Raw genomic sequence first — 21,316 nt, forward strand, 5'->3', positions numbered from 1 at the left:
TGATCCTTCTTTTCTGCTTTCAGGGGATCACCGGCTTGGATGCAACTTCGATACATCATTTTGTGACTGGGTTCCTGGTGTGCCCTGGGACGAGGATCACGATACATGGGCTTTGAAGCCCCCAGGAACGTCTCTTCTCACTTCGCCGACGCGAGACCATACAACGGGATCCCCCGACGGTATGAAAAGCCCACGTTCATTGTGATCCTTTGTTTTCTTCTCTGTAACAATACTCTTTATATTCTACATATAGCGATTAATATGTAGCATATTAGGTAGTTTGGCAGACAGCAAAAAAAGGAACTCTAGAGATTGTTGGCCAATGTACTTGCATTAGCGAATTCGCGTACTTCCGCATTTCTAAGTGTTTAAACCTTGTGTTTATTGCTTTCATGCTCTCCTCCTTACGGTGCAGATCCCGTAGTTTTGTAGGATGAACATTGTGAAGCGTTTAAATGAGCAAATGGGAGTTTACATAGTGTTGCATATCAAGCACAGAGAATATGTTAATGGCTCCTTGTCATAACATATCTCTTCGAATATAAAATCGTGTGTGACCTGCTATAGAACATGTAAATTTATTCAGAAAAATGAAGAATTGTCGGGTAGCAAGTTGGCTGATGCGTTTAATGGTTTTTTATTGATTTCCAGAGAAATGATTACGATGTGGTGGCTCAGGACTATGTAAACTGTACCATAGATGAGACATGTTTCCTAAGTCCTGTAACTGAGTCCGAAGTAGAGACCATATTTCTTGCATTAAATAATTCGTGGAGCTGTGATAAAAACGGCGTTAAGATAAAACCTGTGAAATATGTTATTGATGTAATGGCACCATGTCTCACCCATGTATGAAAACTTTCTTTGGCAAATGGTGTCTTTTCTCAGCAAATGCAGATTGCAAGAGTAAGTTGTTTACAAGCAACATGACAAGAATTACTTTGACTTTGCAAACTACAGGCCTGTGTCAATACTGCCTATTTCATCGAAAGGGCTTGAGAAAGTAATTTTGATCCAGATGAGTAATTTCTGTAATAAGCATGATGTACTCATACCTTCACAATTTGAATTTCGGAAACACCGGTCCACCGAACTCGCTATATTAGAACAAAAACAATACATTCTAAGATTTCTTGATAAAGGAATTGAGCTTTAGGAATATATGTAGATTTTTCGAAGGCTTTTGATCACTTGAACCACAAGTTACATTCAAAAAAGCTTCAAGTATATGGCTTTCGAGGAACGTCATTTATGCTTTTGAGCAGCTACCTCTGGAGTCGACAACAATATGTTGAACTAAACGGTCACCGATCCAATGTTAAAGCTCTCTTTTCTGGCATGCCACAAGGCAGTATTTTGGGCCCGTTCCTTTTTAATGTATACGTGAACGACAAAATACCCATAGACAGAGAAATAAAAATGGGCATATATGCTGATGACACCAGCTTATTCTTTTCAGCCTCATCCGCCTTGAACATGGTCATGAAAGCAAATCCATCACTTAAGCAGCTTGAAAAGTGGACAAAGTATAACACTCTAAAAGTTTACACTTCATAATCAAAGGCCAATATTTACCGTCCAAAAAACAAGGATGTTCATAATAAGGATGATATCATTCTTAATAATTTTACTACAGATAAAATGAATTCCTTTAAAGCACTAGTTGTACTTTGCAACGAGAAAATGACATGGGAAGATCACACAAATCATGTAGCATCTAAACTGTCACATGTCATTGGATCACTCATATGCAGTTTACACTCATATGCACATCCTCCCTATAGAACTGAAAATTCTACTTCACAATTCATTGTTCTCTTTCCATCTAAATTATTGTCATTTGGCCTGGGGGAAACATCCCTCACAAATCCGTGAAAATTACACCTTCAGCAGAAAAGAATGTTCAGAATATTATACAGTGTAACATATGACCATCCATCTAAACCGCTATTTATGAAAGACAACAAAATGCCGATTCATGGTCTGTGCGCATACCGCTTCATGTCTAGATACATTACCGAGCTCAAAAACAACAGCTGCTCAGAAACATTTTTACACAGTTTTTAAACTTGTTTCAAAATTACAATTTAAACCTTCAATGCATTCGGCCAAAAGTTCTGCGTCATTTTGTTTCAGTTATACGCGAAAGGATGCCGCTTTTTGTTTGAAATCTGTGACATGATATTATGGACACCATTTTGTTGTCTTAGATTTGTACATTTGTTTAAAGATTTGCGTTTGTTTGTGTATTCTTATATAAATTTTTGTGTGGGCTCATATGCCTGTACTGCCTGCGTTTTTTTCTAAAAGTCTTGTATTTGTATCGGGGAGGCGCGAGCCCGTCAAGCTGGAAACCAGCTTTTTCTCTCGGCCCCCACGTCCTTGGGATGGAAAATGAAGGCATTATTATTGTTATTATTATTATTATTATTATTATTATTATTATTATTATTATTATTATTATTATTATTATTATTATTATTATTATTATTATTATTATTATTATTATTATTATTATTATTATTATTATTATTATTATTATTATTATTATTATTATTATTTTGTCTGTTTGGATCAGCGTGTTAGATCCATTTAAATAAATAGCGATGTTTGATTTCAAAGCAAAAGATAAATTGACAATGTCACACCTGAGTTACATCAATTTTACGATTGTAATAAGTTGACTTAACGTAGTTATTAGCGTAGGGTATACTTCTACCACTATCAGGCGCAGGTGGTTAAGGATTTTCTTTTGCAGGCACCTTTTTAGATCACTCCATCAGTTGTCTAGCGAGATCATTTAGTTTTTATAGCGAGAACTTAGAGTGTATCCGAGCTAAAGGCTTCTGTAAAAAATACAAATCGAAATATACAACTACGCAAAGTCTAGCGAAAGAAATAAAATTACTGAAGGCATCTGTACATAACTTCTTTTTTAACTGTGCACGTTCAGCCCACACGATATCCGTCAGACTCAGTGATTGGATGCACCCCACTTGTTTGCTACGTTAGGCACTTTTTTTTCAAGGCCACCCTATCCGTCTCTGTTTTTGTGCAAGTAGATTAAATTCTCATAAAAATGCTGGCAGCAACTTTTTTCGAAGAACAAGAAAGATATGAAAGACGGGGGTGAACAAAGCTACATAAAGCATCCTTTATAGCTTCCTATCTACATAATTTGAGAGATGAACTCGAAGGATAAATTTCCTAGGAGCATATTCAGAAAGTATGCTATGCGAAGGTTAATTTAACGCGTTTGATATAATATCATCGCCCCGACGCAATTGAATCACACTGTTTTTACACATTTTGCGTGTATTACTTTCAGGAAATTTTGTCATTCTGCGCACTCACGCGAAGACAACAAACGCCACCCTCTACGGCCCGGCACTCGACAATACTGAGAATTGTTCGGTAAGTACAGACATGAAGGAGATTTCATATTTATGCCGCTTATAAATGGGTAAATGGGCTGTAACACTCTACGCTAGACCTGGACGCACTATACCATGTATTTCAGCAAAAGCATTTCGATTCCTAAGCAGGAGGTTGCGAATTCATATGTCGTGTGTACCATTCCGCAATCCTGCTAGGGTGTAGTTGCTGTTTCAGTATTTTGGTGTACCATTGGGATAGATTACGTAGGGTGTTACGGACCAGGACTCAATGAAGAAATGCGATACACACACTACGATAACTCATAACAAGTTTTCTTGCGGCAACTCGTTACTATTATTATACAGGAAGGTAAGCACAGCACATGCCAGAAGATAGACGTGTGTGTTGTCTCTAAGGAACGCTAATAATTGACAGCGATCATCTTGGCTAGAATCCGAGATTATTGTCTCGCGTTCGAGCCAAGACAATGGTAAAACCCAAGACTTTTCGGGGAACTGCGAAGTTTGCAATTTGAGAAACCTTTATGGGTTACCTTTGCAGCTTCGCGATATATTTGGGTGGATGAAAATATATTCTTTAATGCACCATCCTCCACCTCGCGGTATTCCTTGGAACTGATTTGCCACATCCCTATATTCATGAGCGAAGAAAACATATGCCTGTTTGCCTTGCTTCTGTTGCCGATTAGAGCGCTTCATCATTGCGCAATTGCAATATTTCTCTTTTTTTTAACATCGCCAAGTTGACCTGCAAATTCTTTTCATTGTTCTTGTTCTTATTGTTGCTTTAAGGGTTTGTGTGTTGAGAAACATTGGATATTGTCACTTCGGACATATGCCGAAGTGCACCACAAGGTGCCACCGTAACTCGATGGGCAGCAGAAATCATTTGAAAACTTGCAAAATTTAGGCTTGTATGCCCATATGAGATTCACTGATTACAGTGTCAAAGAAGCAGAGTGCAGCTTGCGCTGTCAGACAAGCCGAGTGCAGCTTTTCTCTTGATACATTTATTTAACAGTGAAAGGAAAAGCAACTTAGTTTACTTGATGCATCGTGCTGGGAAAGCTGTGGATGTATCTCATTCCATTTAACTCACGTACAGATGAGTAAACTGATGCGATTTGAAAGTGTAACATCGGGCGAATAAAGAAGGACAAAAGGCATCACGATATAAAGGAACCAAAAGTCTAGAAGAAACCAAAAGCAAGAAGCCTTACATGCGCATGGCATGCTGCTAGCTATAATGATCAATCTAAACGTTAAATATCAAGATTGTTGCAAAAATTGACATTCGTTCTCTTGCAGAATCAGCAGTGCTTCACTTATGAATGGGCAATCCATAATTGCTCTCTTCGAGGCTTTTGCTATCTCTCTTGTCAACTGAGTTGAATTTTTATTTATGAAGGGTAACGTACCTGTACGGTTTGACATGAACTGCAAGATACAATGCCTTAATCTTCCTGGGAGATAGCTTGTGCTCTTTAAGTCGAACGTTAACACCCGGTTTTGTTATCCAACCTATTCATTACCACGCAACACTGGAGATGTCTTGTTCTTGCTTTCCTTTTTCTTGGACCTGAGATTCCTTTAAATATGCGTGATCGTTCCTTTATCAAATCAGGTGAGAGTCAGGGCTGCACCGTCGTTTTTAAGCCTTTTGCGCCGGTGCGGTGGCGCTGCCTGACGCGTTGAAAATGAATCTTTGCCAACTGTCCGCCTCGCCATCTTCTTAAGCTGGTTCTTTCACGCTAAGCAAAAAAAAAAAAATCTCCGGTTAACTGGCGCAGCAATGACACCACATCGTTGTCTTCTCTATCGGTGCGGCAGTGTTGTATCTGTCATTAATTAATGCGTCTCCGCCTCGACAGATCACCTTCTTTTACACGGTACAAGGAAAAAGTGAACCCCAGCTTAAGCTCAATGTCCGCTCTGCCAAGGATGGACCGTGGAAGACAGTATGGAAGCAGAGTGAGCCAACGCAGTTCTGGCACTTTGTTGCCGCTACAGTAGATTTCACGGAGACCGATCCGTACCAGGTGAGGCTTCTGTACAGTGTTTCCATTTTTATGTGGTGCAAGCCAGCTAGCTAAGCTACGGAGGCGCACAGGAACTGACAGCGAGAACGCGCGCCCACTTGACAGAGCTCACAGAAGAATTTGATTAACACTTGGAGCATCTTTGACGACGTCGAATTCGCTATAGCGGGAACACCGTAAATGAAAAAAAAAAACACGAAGAAAACGGATAAGGCCACTAGATGAGTACAGTAAATTCCTGCGTACTATGCAAGTAATTATACCGAATGTGTTCCTTTTATTTTCCTTTTTGGGGAAAATCAGTCAGTGGGCTTATGCATACAAACAGTCCAATGACGGCTCATGCCCGAAATCGTCTCAGCTTTAAGGCTATAGATGTCGACAAATTATTCTCTAATGAAAGGCAGACAGTGATTGCTGTGGTCGCATGGAAATTTTACGTGCTAACGTGGAACACTTCGTTTTTATCTTTCTTCAAATTTATTCAAAGGTTTCTTCAAATTGAGTAAAGATTACATGGGACCCAATTAGCGACTTACGGTTGGCTGAGTAACACTCTTACAATTGAAGCATCGTGAGTTATATGAAGGCGCATGTTGCAAAGGCGTAATTCATACTTTCGAGTATTATAGACATGCACATTTTAGAGGAATTCTCAGCCTTAAATCTGTCGCTAGAGACCAGAGGAGTGTGGTGAGGTGCATTAGCATTGGCTGCATTGTTTTTCCAATCTCCCCCCTCCCCTCCCCCACAAATCTTTCGAGACCATTTGAGACAAGACGTCAATTCTTTCCATAAAAAAATTTGGCGGCGACTTTCTCAAAGATAGTGGTCTGTTCAGTATACTTCATAAATACACAAGCAATGAAATTTATCAACTTCATTACAGTAATCACAATTTGTAGTTTTCTACTACGTCATCTGCAGCAGAAACTTTGAAGAAAAGGTGTGCTGAATGTCGGAAGCGGGTGCGATAATGTGTGGTGGCCTATGAATTATTGAACTTAGGTATTTGGTATTACTCGAATGGGAGTCTACATACCGGCAATTTTGGCCACAAAAAAAGAGAAAAACATTTTTAAGAAAGAAACAGTCCCGGTGAAACCATTCACTTTCGCCTTGTCTTCCTCTAAGGTTGCTTTCACTGGAGAACACAGGGCATCAGGCCAAGAGGGCTACATTGCTCTCGATGATGTGACCTTTTCAGAGACGTGCAAGACCTACGACAAAGGTGAGCTGCATCACGAAGATGAAAAACACTTGCAATCGAGGTGCCGCGACGGTAATGGACGGAACGAAGGTTACAACCTTTCTTCATGTCCATTACTGTGCGGTACCTACAGCGAAAAATACTAAAGGCACTAGGAGAATTTAGTTATCAATAATTGACGTTTTTTATCGATAAACACGATAAAATCATTTTTCTAATGATACTGCAAATGGTAAAATTATGTGGAGGGGTTCAACTAGTCTACCGTGAGGGTAGACAAGGCGTCTGCTGTTTTTTTTTTCATGTGTGTGTGTCTGCGCGTGCGCATGCGTACAATTATTTGGTTGGGTGCTCAAGCTAATTTTCTGTTCCGTTCCGATCTTCCCACTCAGTCGTGCCGTAAGAACTCTGTAGCACCATATAACCTTGAACAGGTGAATTTGCGCGAATACACGAACTTATCTACACCTTCCATGACGTCCGTGCGGGTGCATGAACCTCCTACGCGATATCTTATCAGAAAGCGGCCCGGTGCGGAAACGAGTCCGCGAAGGTGCAAAATACTGTTCGAAATTCCTTCACGCGCGGCTGGTGCACCTCCACATCATAGGAGGAAACGCATTCCTTACGGAGGTGCAGTCAGAATGCAGACGAGAGATAGCGTGGGCAAGGTATATGCTGAAACCCCAAGTAGTGAGATAATTGCTTCTGCAATAGCAGAGACAAGCTTCCGAACAGGACGTGTTGGAACAGAGGTGAGCTCATCGGCGGGCAAGTAGTGAGAGAAAAAAAAAACGCTACAACAAAAGGGAACCCTTAAAAAGGAGGGGAGATAGTCATAGTGTGCGTGGTAATATTTGGAATGGCTCATTTCCTAAAATTTTCAATCTTTGTTTCAAAGGTACGGTATATAAGCTTCGTAAGTATTGATTCCAAAAAATGCTATACATTATATGACAGCTCCCCATTGGGGAGTTTCTGCCTTTAACATTTCTTAGTGGGTAGGGCTCCAACTATGAGGGCGAGAAGAGAAGAGGAAGTCGACTGAATTCATAATCACAAAGAAATGTTAGGAGCGACATAGTCCTAATAGCAAGGACGTAGCTACTGGTACTATATGATTACAGCCCATGTGGTCGAACCACTTCCCAGTAATAGGAAAGAAGATAGCTATTTATACATAACGACTATAGAAAACCAATAGCTTCATCATATGCTATAGCCATTTCATTGATTATAATTCTAGTCTGATTGTTCACGTGCCTTCCGGTGACTGCGGTATATTCTAAGAAGGAATCTGTATTGCGAACAATGTAGCGCTGTAGAGTGGTCGCCGCCGTCCTTTCCAGTCCTTATCTTGTTGCGCGCTGTGACGTGTAATTTCATGGGACACCGACCAGCCTGGTCCAACACCCTCGTGAAAGGAGCGGGCTCTTTACTTGTTTCTATTTAAATGCCTCGAAACTGATCAATCGAACCCCTACTACGTTAGTAAGATCTTGATGAGGGCTAGTTGTTTGATACTTGTAACTGTGGTTTAAAAGCGCTAAAAAGACGAGGACATAGGGTGTCTGTGGTATTTGTTTCCTTGTGCCCTCGTCTTATCGCGCTCTTAAACCTTAGTACAGTTCTCTGTATTACGTGTTAAGGCTGCACATTAGAAATATTTTTATTGTAACATGCCCTGCATGCTCCTAAATGCTCCGTAAAGGCAGCCTGACATACAACTGATTCATCGCAATGAGCTGTTACTCAGAACGCTACATGACGATACAGCCTATTGAGCAACCTTCGCTTTCGATTTTTTTTATATTATAGTCGGCAAGGTAGAAATACCAGTGTAGTTATCCTTACGCCTTTTTTTTTGCATCATCCATGTGCATCAACAGAGTTACCACCAGCCCCTGCGTCAACGTTACCACAATTCGCATGTGGCGCGGACATGTTTCGATGCGGCGATAACGAAGAGTGCATTCCACTGGCTCAGGTGTGTGACTTCAAAGAACACTGCTCAAATGGCATGGACGAAGCGCGTTGCGGTGAGTGCAAAATTTTATTTATGGCTGTTTTACGATGTGCACGATGGGCCAGATGAAATGTTCTGCATAATGACGGAGTCGCTTTTATAGAAATAAATATTCCTGCTTTAATATTGCAATGTAGCCATAGTTAGAGACTTACATCAACCTATATTCCATGTCTACTGCGGGAATAACAGTCTCCTTGCCGGACTTTTTCCAAACACCCATTTTTCGCGCCAAGATCCCATATAAGTCAGTTTCCAGACCACTGATCGCCTAGTTGTCGGTCGTCGTCGACTGCTGTAATAGTCTAATCCACGGCTTGCAGGCCCGACACTTTGTATACAAATTAAAACGGCCTGACAAACTCCAAGCAATGAATTGTATCAAATCGCAGAAAAAGAAGAAAGTATAGAGAATAATGCTCGCATGCCGCATGGAAAATATGTTTTGATATTATATTAAGAATATTGCATTCTGCCGTTAATTTGCAGTTGTACACGCCCAGAAAATATGATCGGAATTACAAGTCATAACAATGAACCTAAACCTCTGTTTATGGTGTACTGTAGTTAATATTTAGAACTTTGGTTGTTTTCGATCGACGTTTTGCTACGCGGTCTAGAGTTCCTTAAACGGACGTGGCTGCTCGGTGGCTATTGCATTGTGCTGGTGAGCGTGACGTTGCGGTTAGATTCATGGAAACGGCGGCCGCATTTCCGGGAGACTTAGCGTCAAGTACTTGTGCACTTACATTTAGGCGCACGTTAAAGAAATTATTGTAGTCCTAACTATAGATTATCAGTAACCACGGCTTCGCTCAAACCACAGTGTTACTTTGGGACTGAAAGCCACACCAATCAACCAATGAATCTTGTGTTCGTACTGACACCTATGAGTTACATCGGGCGTGTTCTTTTAAAAGAAAATTACTGAGTGTTTTTAAGTTACCTGTGATCATAACGAGTAACAGACTAATTGTTCTATATCAATCCAGTGTATTACATCGCCTATCTGTTTAATTATCGCCAAGTAGACCACAATTTCCTTTTGAGGGAATTTGCTGTGACGGCATGAACGAAAAGGTTGCGCAGCCTCACTGCGTAGGATGAGTCTAATATCACCGCTGAAATTGCAAAATTATCAACTCGCCGTCTGGGATTCGTGACCTTCAAGTGAAATGCTTTGTTTCATTGCGTTGTGTATGCAATAGAACCCAGAGACTTGTAAACTTACCTAGTCCTTTCTTTGTTTTCGATATGACAGTGCTGTTCTGTGCACTAACCTGTGCGTAGGCAAGCGTAAATATTCAGATCCCCCAGAGTGGTATCCAAACAACTACCAAGTGTTTGATTTTTTGAAACCTCAGTAGTTGTGCAAGCAAAAAAGGGTTCCAAAGTGTACAGGTATACTGCCAGAAAGATGATCGTTGTCATTAAGCTTTGTAAGCGTAGTTGATAATTTTTTTTGACAACTAGCTAAATATCCGTACACCTGTACGCAGGATTCTAAAGGACTTTGTACATCAACTTTGGCGTCAAGCGAATCACCCGTTTTGAGAGACGGTTACCCTTCCGCCAGTGATTTTCACTCTTGCGATATGAAGCGCTTCATTGGCGTCTTTGGCTTTACTTCTAGGTGCCTGCGACTTCTCTCAGGACCTTTGTGGCCTGGAGAACGAAGACCCGAATGGGCGCTTTGGTTGGAACTGGACAATGGCACAAATTGGCAAAGATAACAAAATTTTTCCCTCGACAGACAGCCGTCTTGACGAGGGAGGCGCGTACGCTGCCTATTGCCTCCTCAATCCAGGTGAACGGAAACACTTTTTTTTTTATTTGGGATCGTGTTTGCCAAAATAAAAATGGTCAGTTGCTAATCTGATCGGCAGTTTGAAAACGGTAATTGTAACTTTCATATCGCACCGCGTGATGACGCGACGCGATATGAAAGTTACGTGATATTTTACGTGATACGTGATAGTTACGTGATAAAATTACGAAAGTTAGCTGATATTTTAATCAGATTTATATATCCTTGCTATGAACTCAACGCAAAAAGTCTAGCGGCAATGCAGTACATTAGTTGCCATGCTTTGTTGACGAACTCAGGTTCGGCAATTACATACTTTACGCTTTCAAACCTACCTACCAACAAAAGTGCACAAAATGCAAACGTCTTAGTATAGCGCAGCACTCATAATTCACAAGTTAACAAATGGAAATTCATTCGTAGGCTAAACAATCAACGTAAACCTTCACTAATTCACGAGCAGGTAACTGCACGCTCAGGTGGCTCATGAACCAGTATACACTGTCAGTAATCTTATTCGAGCAATGGTGGTGACCATCATGTGCAGAGCCTCGGGGAAATGCATACAGCAGTGCGACAATACCTGCTTTCCGGTTTTTGCTGATGTCGCGTCAACTGATTAATTCCGAATAAATCATTAACCGAAAAATTGGAGAGTAATAATTGTCTCGCACAAGGCACTAATAGGAATAAAATATCCTTTAGTGCTTCTCGACTGGGTGCCACCGTGATATCGTTGACCTGACGAGGGGAGGGCCGAGCTCCTCCTTAAAAAAATGGAGAGGAGCCGTACAGCCCCTCTCCCCCCACCAGATTTTAAGCACTGATTTACCTCATTCTGTACCCCACCATCGCGTTTTTTTTTTCTTATTAAGCAGTCACATTGCTTAGTTTTTCAATGTGCACTAACAAGCCCATTCGGCGATGCATTAACTAGCGCATTTTTAAGCACCATTAAGGACTGCAAGGATGCACGACGGCGGTTGAGTACCCGGTCGTGCCGCGCTATCACTAATGTAGGTGGGCGCCGTTGCTAGAGGCACTTTAGGCTTGTCTAAGTTTGAGAGAGAGAGATAGAGAGAGAGATAATAAGGAGGCAGAAAAGACGAGGAGGTTGCCTAGACTTTGTACAGTTTTCTACCCTGCAAGGGGATAGGGGGATGGTGGAGGGCAAGAAAGGGAGAGAGAAGACACGAGTTCCGCGGAGTTAGCAGCATGCACAGCCTATAGGCTTCCGCACCACATACAGCGATTGCTACGGGGTATTGCCCAGAGTAGTGCACGCATAGTTCATTACCCCCGTACTCCCTAGAAGAGTACGAGTCTGCGCGCCTAGCGTCTTCGAATACTGCTTTCTAAATATTTTTGCGTTAGAAGCTTGTGGTGATGTGTCACAAAGGACGGTTTCCTAACCGGTGTTTTTACCCGTGTGTGTCGGCGCAATGATGTGTTCTCAGCGACTGCCTCCATAAATGCTTACAATATTCACTTAGTACTCCGTAAGTGAGAAATTCAGCCCGTAATGGCCTTTCCCAACAAAAATCTTTCGGAGGCCGCGGAATGTCACGTCCACAGCGACAAGAAAAGTTGCTGCTTTTTACAGTTTGCTTATCTTGCTGGTGATTTATGCGCTGGTCTTCATTCACACCTGTGTTAAGATGCACCAATTGAATCACAGATGTGCCTTTGGGAGCCCCCAGAGCGATGGTCACGCCTCGATTGGGTCAGGTCGCCCACTCTTGCACCGTCAGCTTTTACGTCTACGTTCCCGACGCATGTGAGTATTGAATAAGTGCCTCTTCCACGATAGAGACTTGCACGTGTCGCAAAATGCTGTCTGACGGACCACTGGGCGCCACGGTGGATAGCTTGTATCATCGACGACACTCATTATTATGTTTCAAGTTTCAAGTTTATGTGTTCAAGTTTTCTTGTGCGCGAGAGACACCATGCTTGCTAATTTAGTATGTAAGCGAATGTTTACAAGTTTATTGCGGCCGATAACGCTGTCCTTACTTCGTGCAGAAATTCGTTTCGTATCGCAGTCGATGCTTTGCCATTCGGGCGGAACTGCGAATTTTTGAAATTTAAATTTCGAATGCGTTTTGAGAAATACCCTGAATCAATTAAGTTTACTAATTAGTGGTCAGCACACTGTGAAACAAACACTTTACTTGTAGTACACTGATAGTCCAGAAGCTTTAATTGCATGGGACTCTTTATTACGCTTATAAATGTATATGAAAAAAATTATTTATTTCAGCAGTCGCCTAAATTTGACCGCAGTGGTGACAACGAAAGAGTAAACAACTATAACTAGTTCGGTTAATTGTTTTCTTCGAGCAAATTTACTGAACTTCCAATGCAAGCTTTACGTAATTTTGGTATCACGTATTTCACCGAAAACGCTAGTTTGTTTTTGCATTCAAAATAACTTTCAAATTCAACGAGATCAAGATATCTTCCGGGGACGTATTTGGAACTTTTTAATTCAGCGTTACTCCGTAAGAACAAAACGCCGACCAGTCGTGATGGCTGAAACGGCATTTGCATGCAGGATTTTTCAATGGCGTAGTTTTTTACCAGTAGAAGCTTTTGGTAAATCATGTTGGGGACGACTCAGTAAAATGTTATAAGACAACATTGAGCATTTAGAATTCCGTGATGCATGGTTTGACGCGAACTTGGTTGGAATGTAATATATGTTGCTGGTGTTAGGCCAGCAGCAGAACGCTTCAGTCACAAAGGCATATCAGCCGGTGAAGAAAAAGAAACAGTGGATTGAGTGTCCATTTTTCTTTAAACAACGCAAATAAAAAGCAGTGTTTGCCTTGCGAAACAATCAAACCAGGACAGATTAGATTAAGTAACGATTTCGTTTTTCTCTCTCCCGCAGCCTCATCTGTTCTCATTTTTGGAGTTCTGCCTAAATCGGCAACGAGCACTGCGTCTTCAACAGCGCATCCGCTTTCAATGTTGTCTGGACGAGTGCAAACCGGCAGATGGACCAAGGCGTCTATTAAGACGGGGAACTGGGATGCTGGAGCCAGGGTGAGATAAAAAAAAATCGACGCTTAGAGGGTCTTTCTTTGCGTATGGCTATCTACTGACGATTTTCCCCTACCCATGAAGAAGAATTTAACGACCTTACTTGCATGCCGTGTCTCATACGCAGGCGCCTTTCTCCACCAAGCCTTTAGCCTGGTCTTGCCTTCTTTCTGCACATTATTCTTACTGTGGCTGATTTAAAACGTTAATGCTTGTCGGATTCCTCAGATTCGCTCTTGTACTTGTGGCTAAGAGGAATAAAGTAAGGTTAAAAACATGTTAAAACAAAGCTTTGGTTTAGCGCCACCAGGTTTACCAACTACCAGGTCTAGCATGCATTGCTAGTCAAACGGCCTATATAATTGAAACAGTGAAATGTACACTAAAACACTTTACTTGCACTCTCCTCAAATGTGTGCTTTCTAAGGGCTATTCATTGGCATCGCACCCACTTTATTTTATAGTAAATTTAGCAAAGCTGCCGGTCTGCCCACGAAGACATCCAGACGCGTTCATTACCTTTGGCGAGATTGGACGTTGCCGGGGAACTTCGCTTACTTGCGCGCAAAAAGTCACAGATTTCTGGAGTTCAAGTACCTTCAATTACCGATTGCATATACTGGACCCCATGCTACGGCTACAGCGACCATCTAACTTTTCTCGCGGCGAAACAACCTTTCTGAGCCGCTTGCGGTTGGGAGTGGTGTTCACGAACCCCTACTCCTATCATACGGGACTGGCCGAGAGCCCGGTGTGCGACTCCTGTGGATGCTAGGAAACCATCGGGCACCTATTGTGCACCTGCTCTCGCTACGAGGCACAACGCCTCCCTCCGCGGAAACACATTAAACCAACTGGACTCAAGACCGTTTTCCGAGTCAATGATACTTGTACCGTGATCACACTCGTCATTGACACGAAAAGCGATTCGTGCACTAGTACACTACTTGAAGTGTACCCGCTTAAGAGAGCATTTATAGTTTCCCTGTGCATCCTCCCACACGCAATCAGTGCTTACTCTCTCCCTTTCTCATCTTTCTATTCCCCTTTCCCCACCTCCAGTGTAGGGTAGCAAACGGGGTGCTTATCTGGCTGACCTCCCTGCGTTTCCTGTCATTGCTCTTTTTTTCTCTCAGCAAAGCCCGTCCAAAATTTATATTTATTGCATAGTTCGTACAAACGCTGGGCTTACGTGCTAGGTGATCGAAATGCAAAGTTATACGCAGTCTCAAGAAGCAGTAAAGAACAGCACTGATTTTTCCAGCTTTGAAGCTCTGATTGGCGCAGCTGTGTGTCCACAAATATATTCCCAGCAAAACCCCAACCTTATAAAAATGTAAATATTGTTACTGAGGATGTAAGCAGCCCGGTCTGTCATTGAAAATACGTCGAAATTTAATGTGTAGCGGAGAGCTAGCGTCTATTAATGTGCGTTAGCCAGTGCATCTGAATGAGTATTTAGTGCGCATATACGTTTCCGCTGCTTCTTTTTAATGTAACACCTGGTGGAGGTTACAGTACTACGGTTACAAGGTCCTCCTATGGAGCCAAGTAATTTTATATTTAATTTTGCAGGTACAAGTGGGGCTCGCAGGGCACATTTCAGTAGGTGTTCGATTCGCTAAACCAGTGGTACCCCGAGGCAATTCACGGTGCTTGAGCTTTCGGATATAACTTTTTAATATATTAAAGAAAATGTCAGTTTCGACGATTAGCGAAGCACTGAAAGCACTGGCGCTCAAAATAGCAGCCAGGTATAACGTTGCGCTTGAGCTTCTCCCCCGGTGCTCTAAGAACAGATGAAGGCGATATGACGCAACTCAACACGTGAGACTCCTTATAGAGAGTAGCTGGAACATAACCCTGGGGAAAAAGCAGGCGTGTCAAAACACTGGCGTGCATGGTGCGGAACGTCAGCGTTACTGGCGTTGCATATGCGATGTTGCGTGACACGAGACCGACGGAAAACCATCGGCGTTTGTGGGCACCCAGTTAAAGGAGGAGGTATATGTAGTTGAACGTTTCTTGTCCGTGGCCCTCAGACCCGTGTGTGCGTACCACCTTATATGGTGTGCACGCATCTCCCTAGCAGGAACGCTAATGAGCCTGCGCACGCAACACCCATGCCAGCAGCTGAAGTCGGAACGTCGCCCATACTCCGTCAGAGCTGACTGAGTGGATCGGGAGACTGCGTGAACTTGACTTGGTCGTCTGTGATGCCGTATGGCACTGCGAGCCTTTGATGAAGAGACCTTGTTACGCTACATTCGAAGGCCTCGATAGCAGGACACCACGGTGGCTCGAACGCATCCCGAGGTTATCACCAAGATCTGAACCTTGGTAGTTACTCAGACAGCTTCATAGGAGTGCAGTGTTTCCCCGCTTTTATGAGTATTCATGCCAATTTCACGAAAAGAATCTTTCTTTCACCGCGTTATTCAGAAGAATTTTCTTTCTACTTCGCAGTTCTTTTATGTAGCCGGCGCACCTGGAATGAGTATCGATCAGACCAAGTACCTCAACTGTCATCCAGACACCCAGAGTGAAGGATGTGAGTGCATGGAAATTTACTTCGTCGTATGCTGACACATTGAATGACTGTAAAACAGCGTATTACCAGAAGTGCTTAGGCATTTGTTTTCACCCCTTGCAACTGTGCATTTTAAGAGTCACATTTTGACGTGGCTTAAAGCCGCAATACTGTATATATAAAGTGAAGGCTTTGTCCATGGTTTATGAGTTTTCTTGAAAGAGCCTGGCATTTTGCTTCTATTAAATGCGTCAACTTCTCACCGAAATAGTGTTAATGGATTAATAACTACCAATAAAAAACAAGTCTCGTACGTAAGCTCTACACATTTGTTAAATTGGTTACGTTCTGCGCTTAGATGGATAGTGTTTGAGGTCTTAGTGTTGATGTATTCATCATAGTCCCTGTCCTAACTTACATCACGAACAGAAAATTTAGAATGCTGCTTTGTTTAGGAACGCCAGAGTGAAAAAGTATATTTGTTTTTAAATTGCATAATGTTTAACTTTGTTGTGTTATTTTTGTTCATTTTAGGTATTGACATTTGTTCTGGACGACATGCATATAACAGCGTTTATTTTCTCGCTAGTCTCTATACCTAGAAATTTTATCTTATGTATTTCTATTTACTCTCCCCAATATAAAGCCTTGTGGCACCATGGGTATGATATAAATGAATAATATTAATCTTGTGCGAACACCAATTTTTTTTTGGTCCGAAGCAAAGCCAAAGTGAATAATAATTAGTGTCGAATATAGGTAAAGCGAATAGATTGAACAACTGTGAAACTTGCGTAAAACCACAACTAAGAGCTTGATGTCGACAAATCTTTAAAAGAAGTTGGTTGTTTGATAGCCAAAAACAAAACAGGTTCATTTCTGAAGTCAGTCGATCTTCAAGTAGCCGTTATTAAAGCATTTTCGTGCAACAACGCAAGGGGCACATTATAACTACAGCAGCACAGAAACTTTGTTTACGGGCTCTCGTTTACGGTTGTGATTTTCAATCGACTAAAGTTTTTATAGGTAGAGGCCGCAGGAAAGTTCTGCGTTCGCCCGTCTTGCTTCGTCGCGATTGCGGGACGCCGGCAGTTTATGCCGTGTTGCGCGTGCTTTCGGTCTACAGGCAAGCTTTACTCGTGTGGTTGTGTACGCGCGCACCTGAACACCTCAGGAGGTACGCTCGCCGCTTTTTCTGGCCGCATTCGAGCCCGCGAGCGCGATCCGTGGCCAGGTCAGTGATGGAGGGCAAACTTCCCGTGATGGTTTGCCGTCCACCACCGCGACTGCCTTGACTATACGCCTAACCAGCGCTGGGTTTCCGTGTGTCGGCCACCAAATTCACGGTTTGGTGCCGCACCAACTCAAACCTATTCACGGCGGTCGTACGGCCTTTGGGAAGCTGTACGACCGCGACGAATACGTTTGTCTCATGGAGCGGGTGCAAGCAACAGTAGGCGACTGCAAACTAATCCATGTTTGCCTTGTATTCGCTAGAGCTGTGCGAAGCGACTTCCTCGGCATAACAGAAGCTGCTTATTATTGATATTTTATAGTTTATCATATTTTCTCGCGTATAACACGTACCAAAAGTTTTTGTTAATTAACAGTAAATTCCGGTTTCGGGTTATATGCGAATTTTAACTTGTGGTGTTAGGTCAAAGCAGTGTGAATTTCACCTCAAAATGCGGTTTCAAAGCAGTGCAACCAGCGCTGCTGTGAAAACTCCTTTACAGCAATGTATTCAGCCATCAGCTTCGCTCCAGATGTGGGTAACAGAGTCGCTGGCTTAAGACTCGACATGAACGATTCGCGTATATTCCAGTGGAGACTGTTTGAAAGGATGTGAATGCTGTATGCTGTTAATTCTGCAGGTTATACGTACGGATAGTTTTTTTCTCTTTTCGGCGTGTTGTAATTGGCAGTATTGCTTATAAGCGGTAGAATACGTTTATTCGTTTGTTTTTAATACTTGAATAACTTCGAATGTTCAAATTCGATCATAAGCAAGTATAGAATAGCATATTTTATCGAATATTCGAAAATATCGAATATTTGCACTAGCCTAGACCAGATCTAAGTAAAGGAGATTGTCATAGCATGGAAATACGCCAAATGATTGTGATTCGTGTCTGTTTATGAAATAAATCATTATCGAGTCCTGTTACGTGATGCTGCACGTAGTGATATATTTCTTGAACATGTTAAAGAGAATCATTCATTTTCACTATTTCTCCCCTTCTACTTCTTGTTTCTGTTTAGTTTCTACAGACAACATTGCTTCAGTTAGCGCATAACTGATGTCAATTTGTCTAAGGATAGAATGCCAGGTGTTACCATAGCCTTAATCAAAAGCCTTACAAATTGATCCCCTCTAGGTATTTCACATCAAAATTACTTCCAGAAGTGAGCATGCCTAAGCATTAGTCTTCTTTGTGCTTTATGATTCGGCTGCTGTCTTTGTGCGTGTCTGTATTTGTTTATATTGTTCAGCTTTTCTTGCTCTGCTTTATTCTGTTCTGCTAGTTTGATGGCTCTATATGCGTAACTTGACCGTCTTGTTGGTACGCAATTTAATAAGAAGAGGAGGAGGGTTGGGACTTCGTCACACATTCTTCATATGCAATATTTGTGCTTTTTCGCAATCAACAGCATTTAGCTATGTAGTTAAAAAAATTCAGTTATGATCGCTATAGTACAAATAAATGTTTTGTCAATCATAAGGCTCACCCATATTACACGAGATTTTTTATGATCGATTGTACCATATTTTAACTATTTATTTTTTTTCTCTCAATTTCTAAATATACATTGTATGTGCGTCACTCATGAAATCACTGATTCATGCGTTATTCACTGTTCTTCCACTCTGGTCGAAGCTTTGTCACAATTACCGGCCTTTAGCGTTGCCTTACTTTCTTTCGCGAAGAAACTAAGATAAAAGCTTTTTCTCTTTCCACGCCACTGAGGCGTGAAATATTTCTAGAATAGACCAGATGATCTTTACCATTTTCAGGGGAGGCCTCCCTTCATGTGAGCTGCGACTTCTCTGCGCCCTTCGACTGCGGCTGGTTTCCAGAACGCTCAGCCGCCACCCTAAGATGGGTGCTTTACACCGGGGGCGCAGGAACAGCGAGATTCAGGTGGCAGCCCACGGACAGCGGGGCGCGTAACGGTGCGTGCCATTCTAACTCAATCGGCACCAGCGTCAGATATTTATACTGTCACTTACAGCATCACAGACAAACTCAAATATAAGAACTGACGAGACAAGGCCCTGAATGTACGAGTACATAAAAAGTATCTTTTCAGCACAACGTAAGCACATTAACTGAAAAATCTATAGCAAGAACAAAAGTACTCAATAGTACTACAAAATTGCACCTTTATGGTACAACGGATTCGATGATGCGGATGCGGATGATGGCGCTAATTATTCTCAATTTCCTCTGTGTGTCTCTGAGTAAGGCAAGGGCGTGTCAAGCACACACCTTTGCGAATGCACAAATTTGCATCTGTGCAGTGCCCGCAAAGTGTGAAAAAATTGGCACTCGCGTTGGCGGAGGAGAGACATTAAAAAATTTCCAGGAAACCGTACATCAGACTAGAATCTCTATAGAAACGTGTCGTTTGTTACCTACTCAATAAGGGTAGTACCCTTGTGGACGCTGCAGCCGATATGTGTTCGTAATTGTCACAACTATATCATAGGGGTGCTGCAAACAATTTTTTTGTAGAGCATGACGAGAGCCAGAACGCAGAAAGATATTGTGCCTGTTTATTGAGAAAAGTTTATCACGAATCGCAGCTCTGATTTCTGTGCTGGTTCTTTCGACAAAAGACCGAATTACAAAACGTTCAATTATTCTCAGGTGCCTACATGTACGCCAGAAACACGTTCTTCAACGAGAAAATTGCTCACCTGGTCTCTGTCCGGATGAGTCCTACACCCGAAAATGGACGCTGTTTCACGTTCTGGTAAGGCTTATCTCTACCAATGTTCTATATCCTCGTATATCAATAATTCCATCATTCTGTCAGAAATTTATACAGAAACACAGTAACTTCTGTGTTGAAATATCCAGCTGCTATAAAAAGACGCTGCTGCGTGAATTAATAACGAAATCAAATTTTTAGCAACAAGAAAAAATAACGAGAAGGGTTCGCACTAAGCTAATAGCCAGTAAGAAAGTATGTGCTACAAGCAACGATTCATTCGTAATTCAGCGATTGTAAGATAGAGCCGACGTTAGCCGATCGATCGTAATCATCGTCTTCAATTCTGCTAGACATCTATGTTAACATGCCTGAAACTGACACGACATGAAACTAACGCTTACAAAAGCGTTCAGCCCGTCTGAACATTCTCATGGTGACTTCCGGTGCCACTCTTGAAGCGAAACTATGTCCGGCCGATAATTTAGTGTGATCCTGAAGGCTATAAGCCAAAAGAATGGCCATTGCTTTGCTGGTTACTTTACGGGATTACCTCCCGCTACTGTCAGCGCTTGCTGTGAGGTGTTGTTCTCGTCCCAGGTACAACATGTGGCACCCAAACCTCGGACAGCTTAACCTTCTACAGCGCGTGGACAATGTGACCAGCATCTTGTGGACGCGTTCTGGACCTCAGGGCAAGGCTTGGCAGCAGGCGCAGATGCCAGTGTTATCCGACGACCCGTTCCAGGTAAGCTTGAAGTTCAGTTTTCAGATGCTCCAGTTGAAGAGACATAAGTAACCATTCCCTTGGAGTACATGCTAGGCACACATAATGCTGTCCTACATAGCATAGTTTTTTAGGGTAAAATTTTCGCATACCAGCAGAAGATGAAATCGTGGTTCCTTTTGCCACATGGTTTGGGGAAACGAAACCGTTGTAAAAGCAATCCCCACGACAGCGAAAATGTTCCATTCGTAAAGCTGGGCCAACGTCAACTTAATAGGGAACAGATGCAAGAACGATTGTTGTGCTCATCATTCGGGTTCTCACCCATTTCAATAATTTTAATGTACTTTTTGATAAATTGAGGTGGTTAGGTGGACCAGATTTTCTGCTAAGAAATTTCACTAACAATCTTGCAGCTCATAAAACAAATCAGCTCCGTGCTGTGCGGTCTTCGACTCATTCGCGTCTCGTCTTCTACTGCGCTAGTATTCCCTTAGCCTCAGCTTTGCCATTCTTGTTAAGATATTCAGCCTTAGTTTTATTAGATACCGAGATACTTGCGAAGTAATGGCGCACTGATCGCGTCCCACTGCCA

At 42.2% G+C, this 21,316-nt stretch overlaps 1 protein-coding gene across 1 annotated transcript in view; it reads left to right on the forward strand.

Annotated features, from left to right (window-relative positions):
- LOC135909440 (MAM and LDL-receptor class A domain-containing protein 1-like) overlaps positions 1-21,316 on the forward strand; it is a 194,926-nt gene that overhangs the window by 123,189 nt on the left and 50,421 nt on the right. Inside the window, exons 40-51 of the mRNA XM_065441395.2 lie at positions 24-179; positions 3,329-3,414; positions 5,270-5,437; positions 6,572-6,668; positions 8,537-8,686; positions 10,307-10,480; positions 12,159-12,257; positions 13,377-13,531; positions 15,995-16,079; positions 19,075-19,233; positions 19,931-20,036; positions 20,595-20,742. Of these exons, the coding sequence (XP_065297467.2) occupies positions 24-179; positions 3,329-3,414; positions 5,270-5,437; positions 6,572-6,668; positions 8,537-8,686; positions 10,307-10,480; positions 12,159-12,257; positions 13,377-13,531; positions 15,995-16,079; positions 19,075-19,233; positions 19,931-20,036; positions 20,595-20,742 (1,583 nt within the window). The remainder of the gene's footprint in view (positions 1-23; positions 180-3,328; positions 3,415-5,269; positions 5,438-6,571; positions 6,669-8,536; positions 8,687-10,306; positions 10,481-12,158; positions 12,258-13,376; positions 13,532-15,994; positions 16,080-19,074; positions 19,234-19,930; positions 20,037-20,594; positions 20,743-21,316) is intronic.

Source organism: Dermacentor albipictus, chromosome 3 (assembly GCF_038994185.2).
Source record: "Dermacentor albipictus isolate Rhodes 1998 colony chromosome 3, USDA_Dalb.pri_finalv2, whole genome shotgun sequence".
Classification (NCBI taxonomy): Eukaryota; Metazoa; Arthropoda; class Arachnida; order Ixodida; family Ixodidae; genus Dermacentor; species Dermacentor albipictus.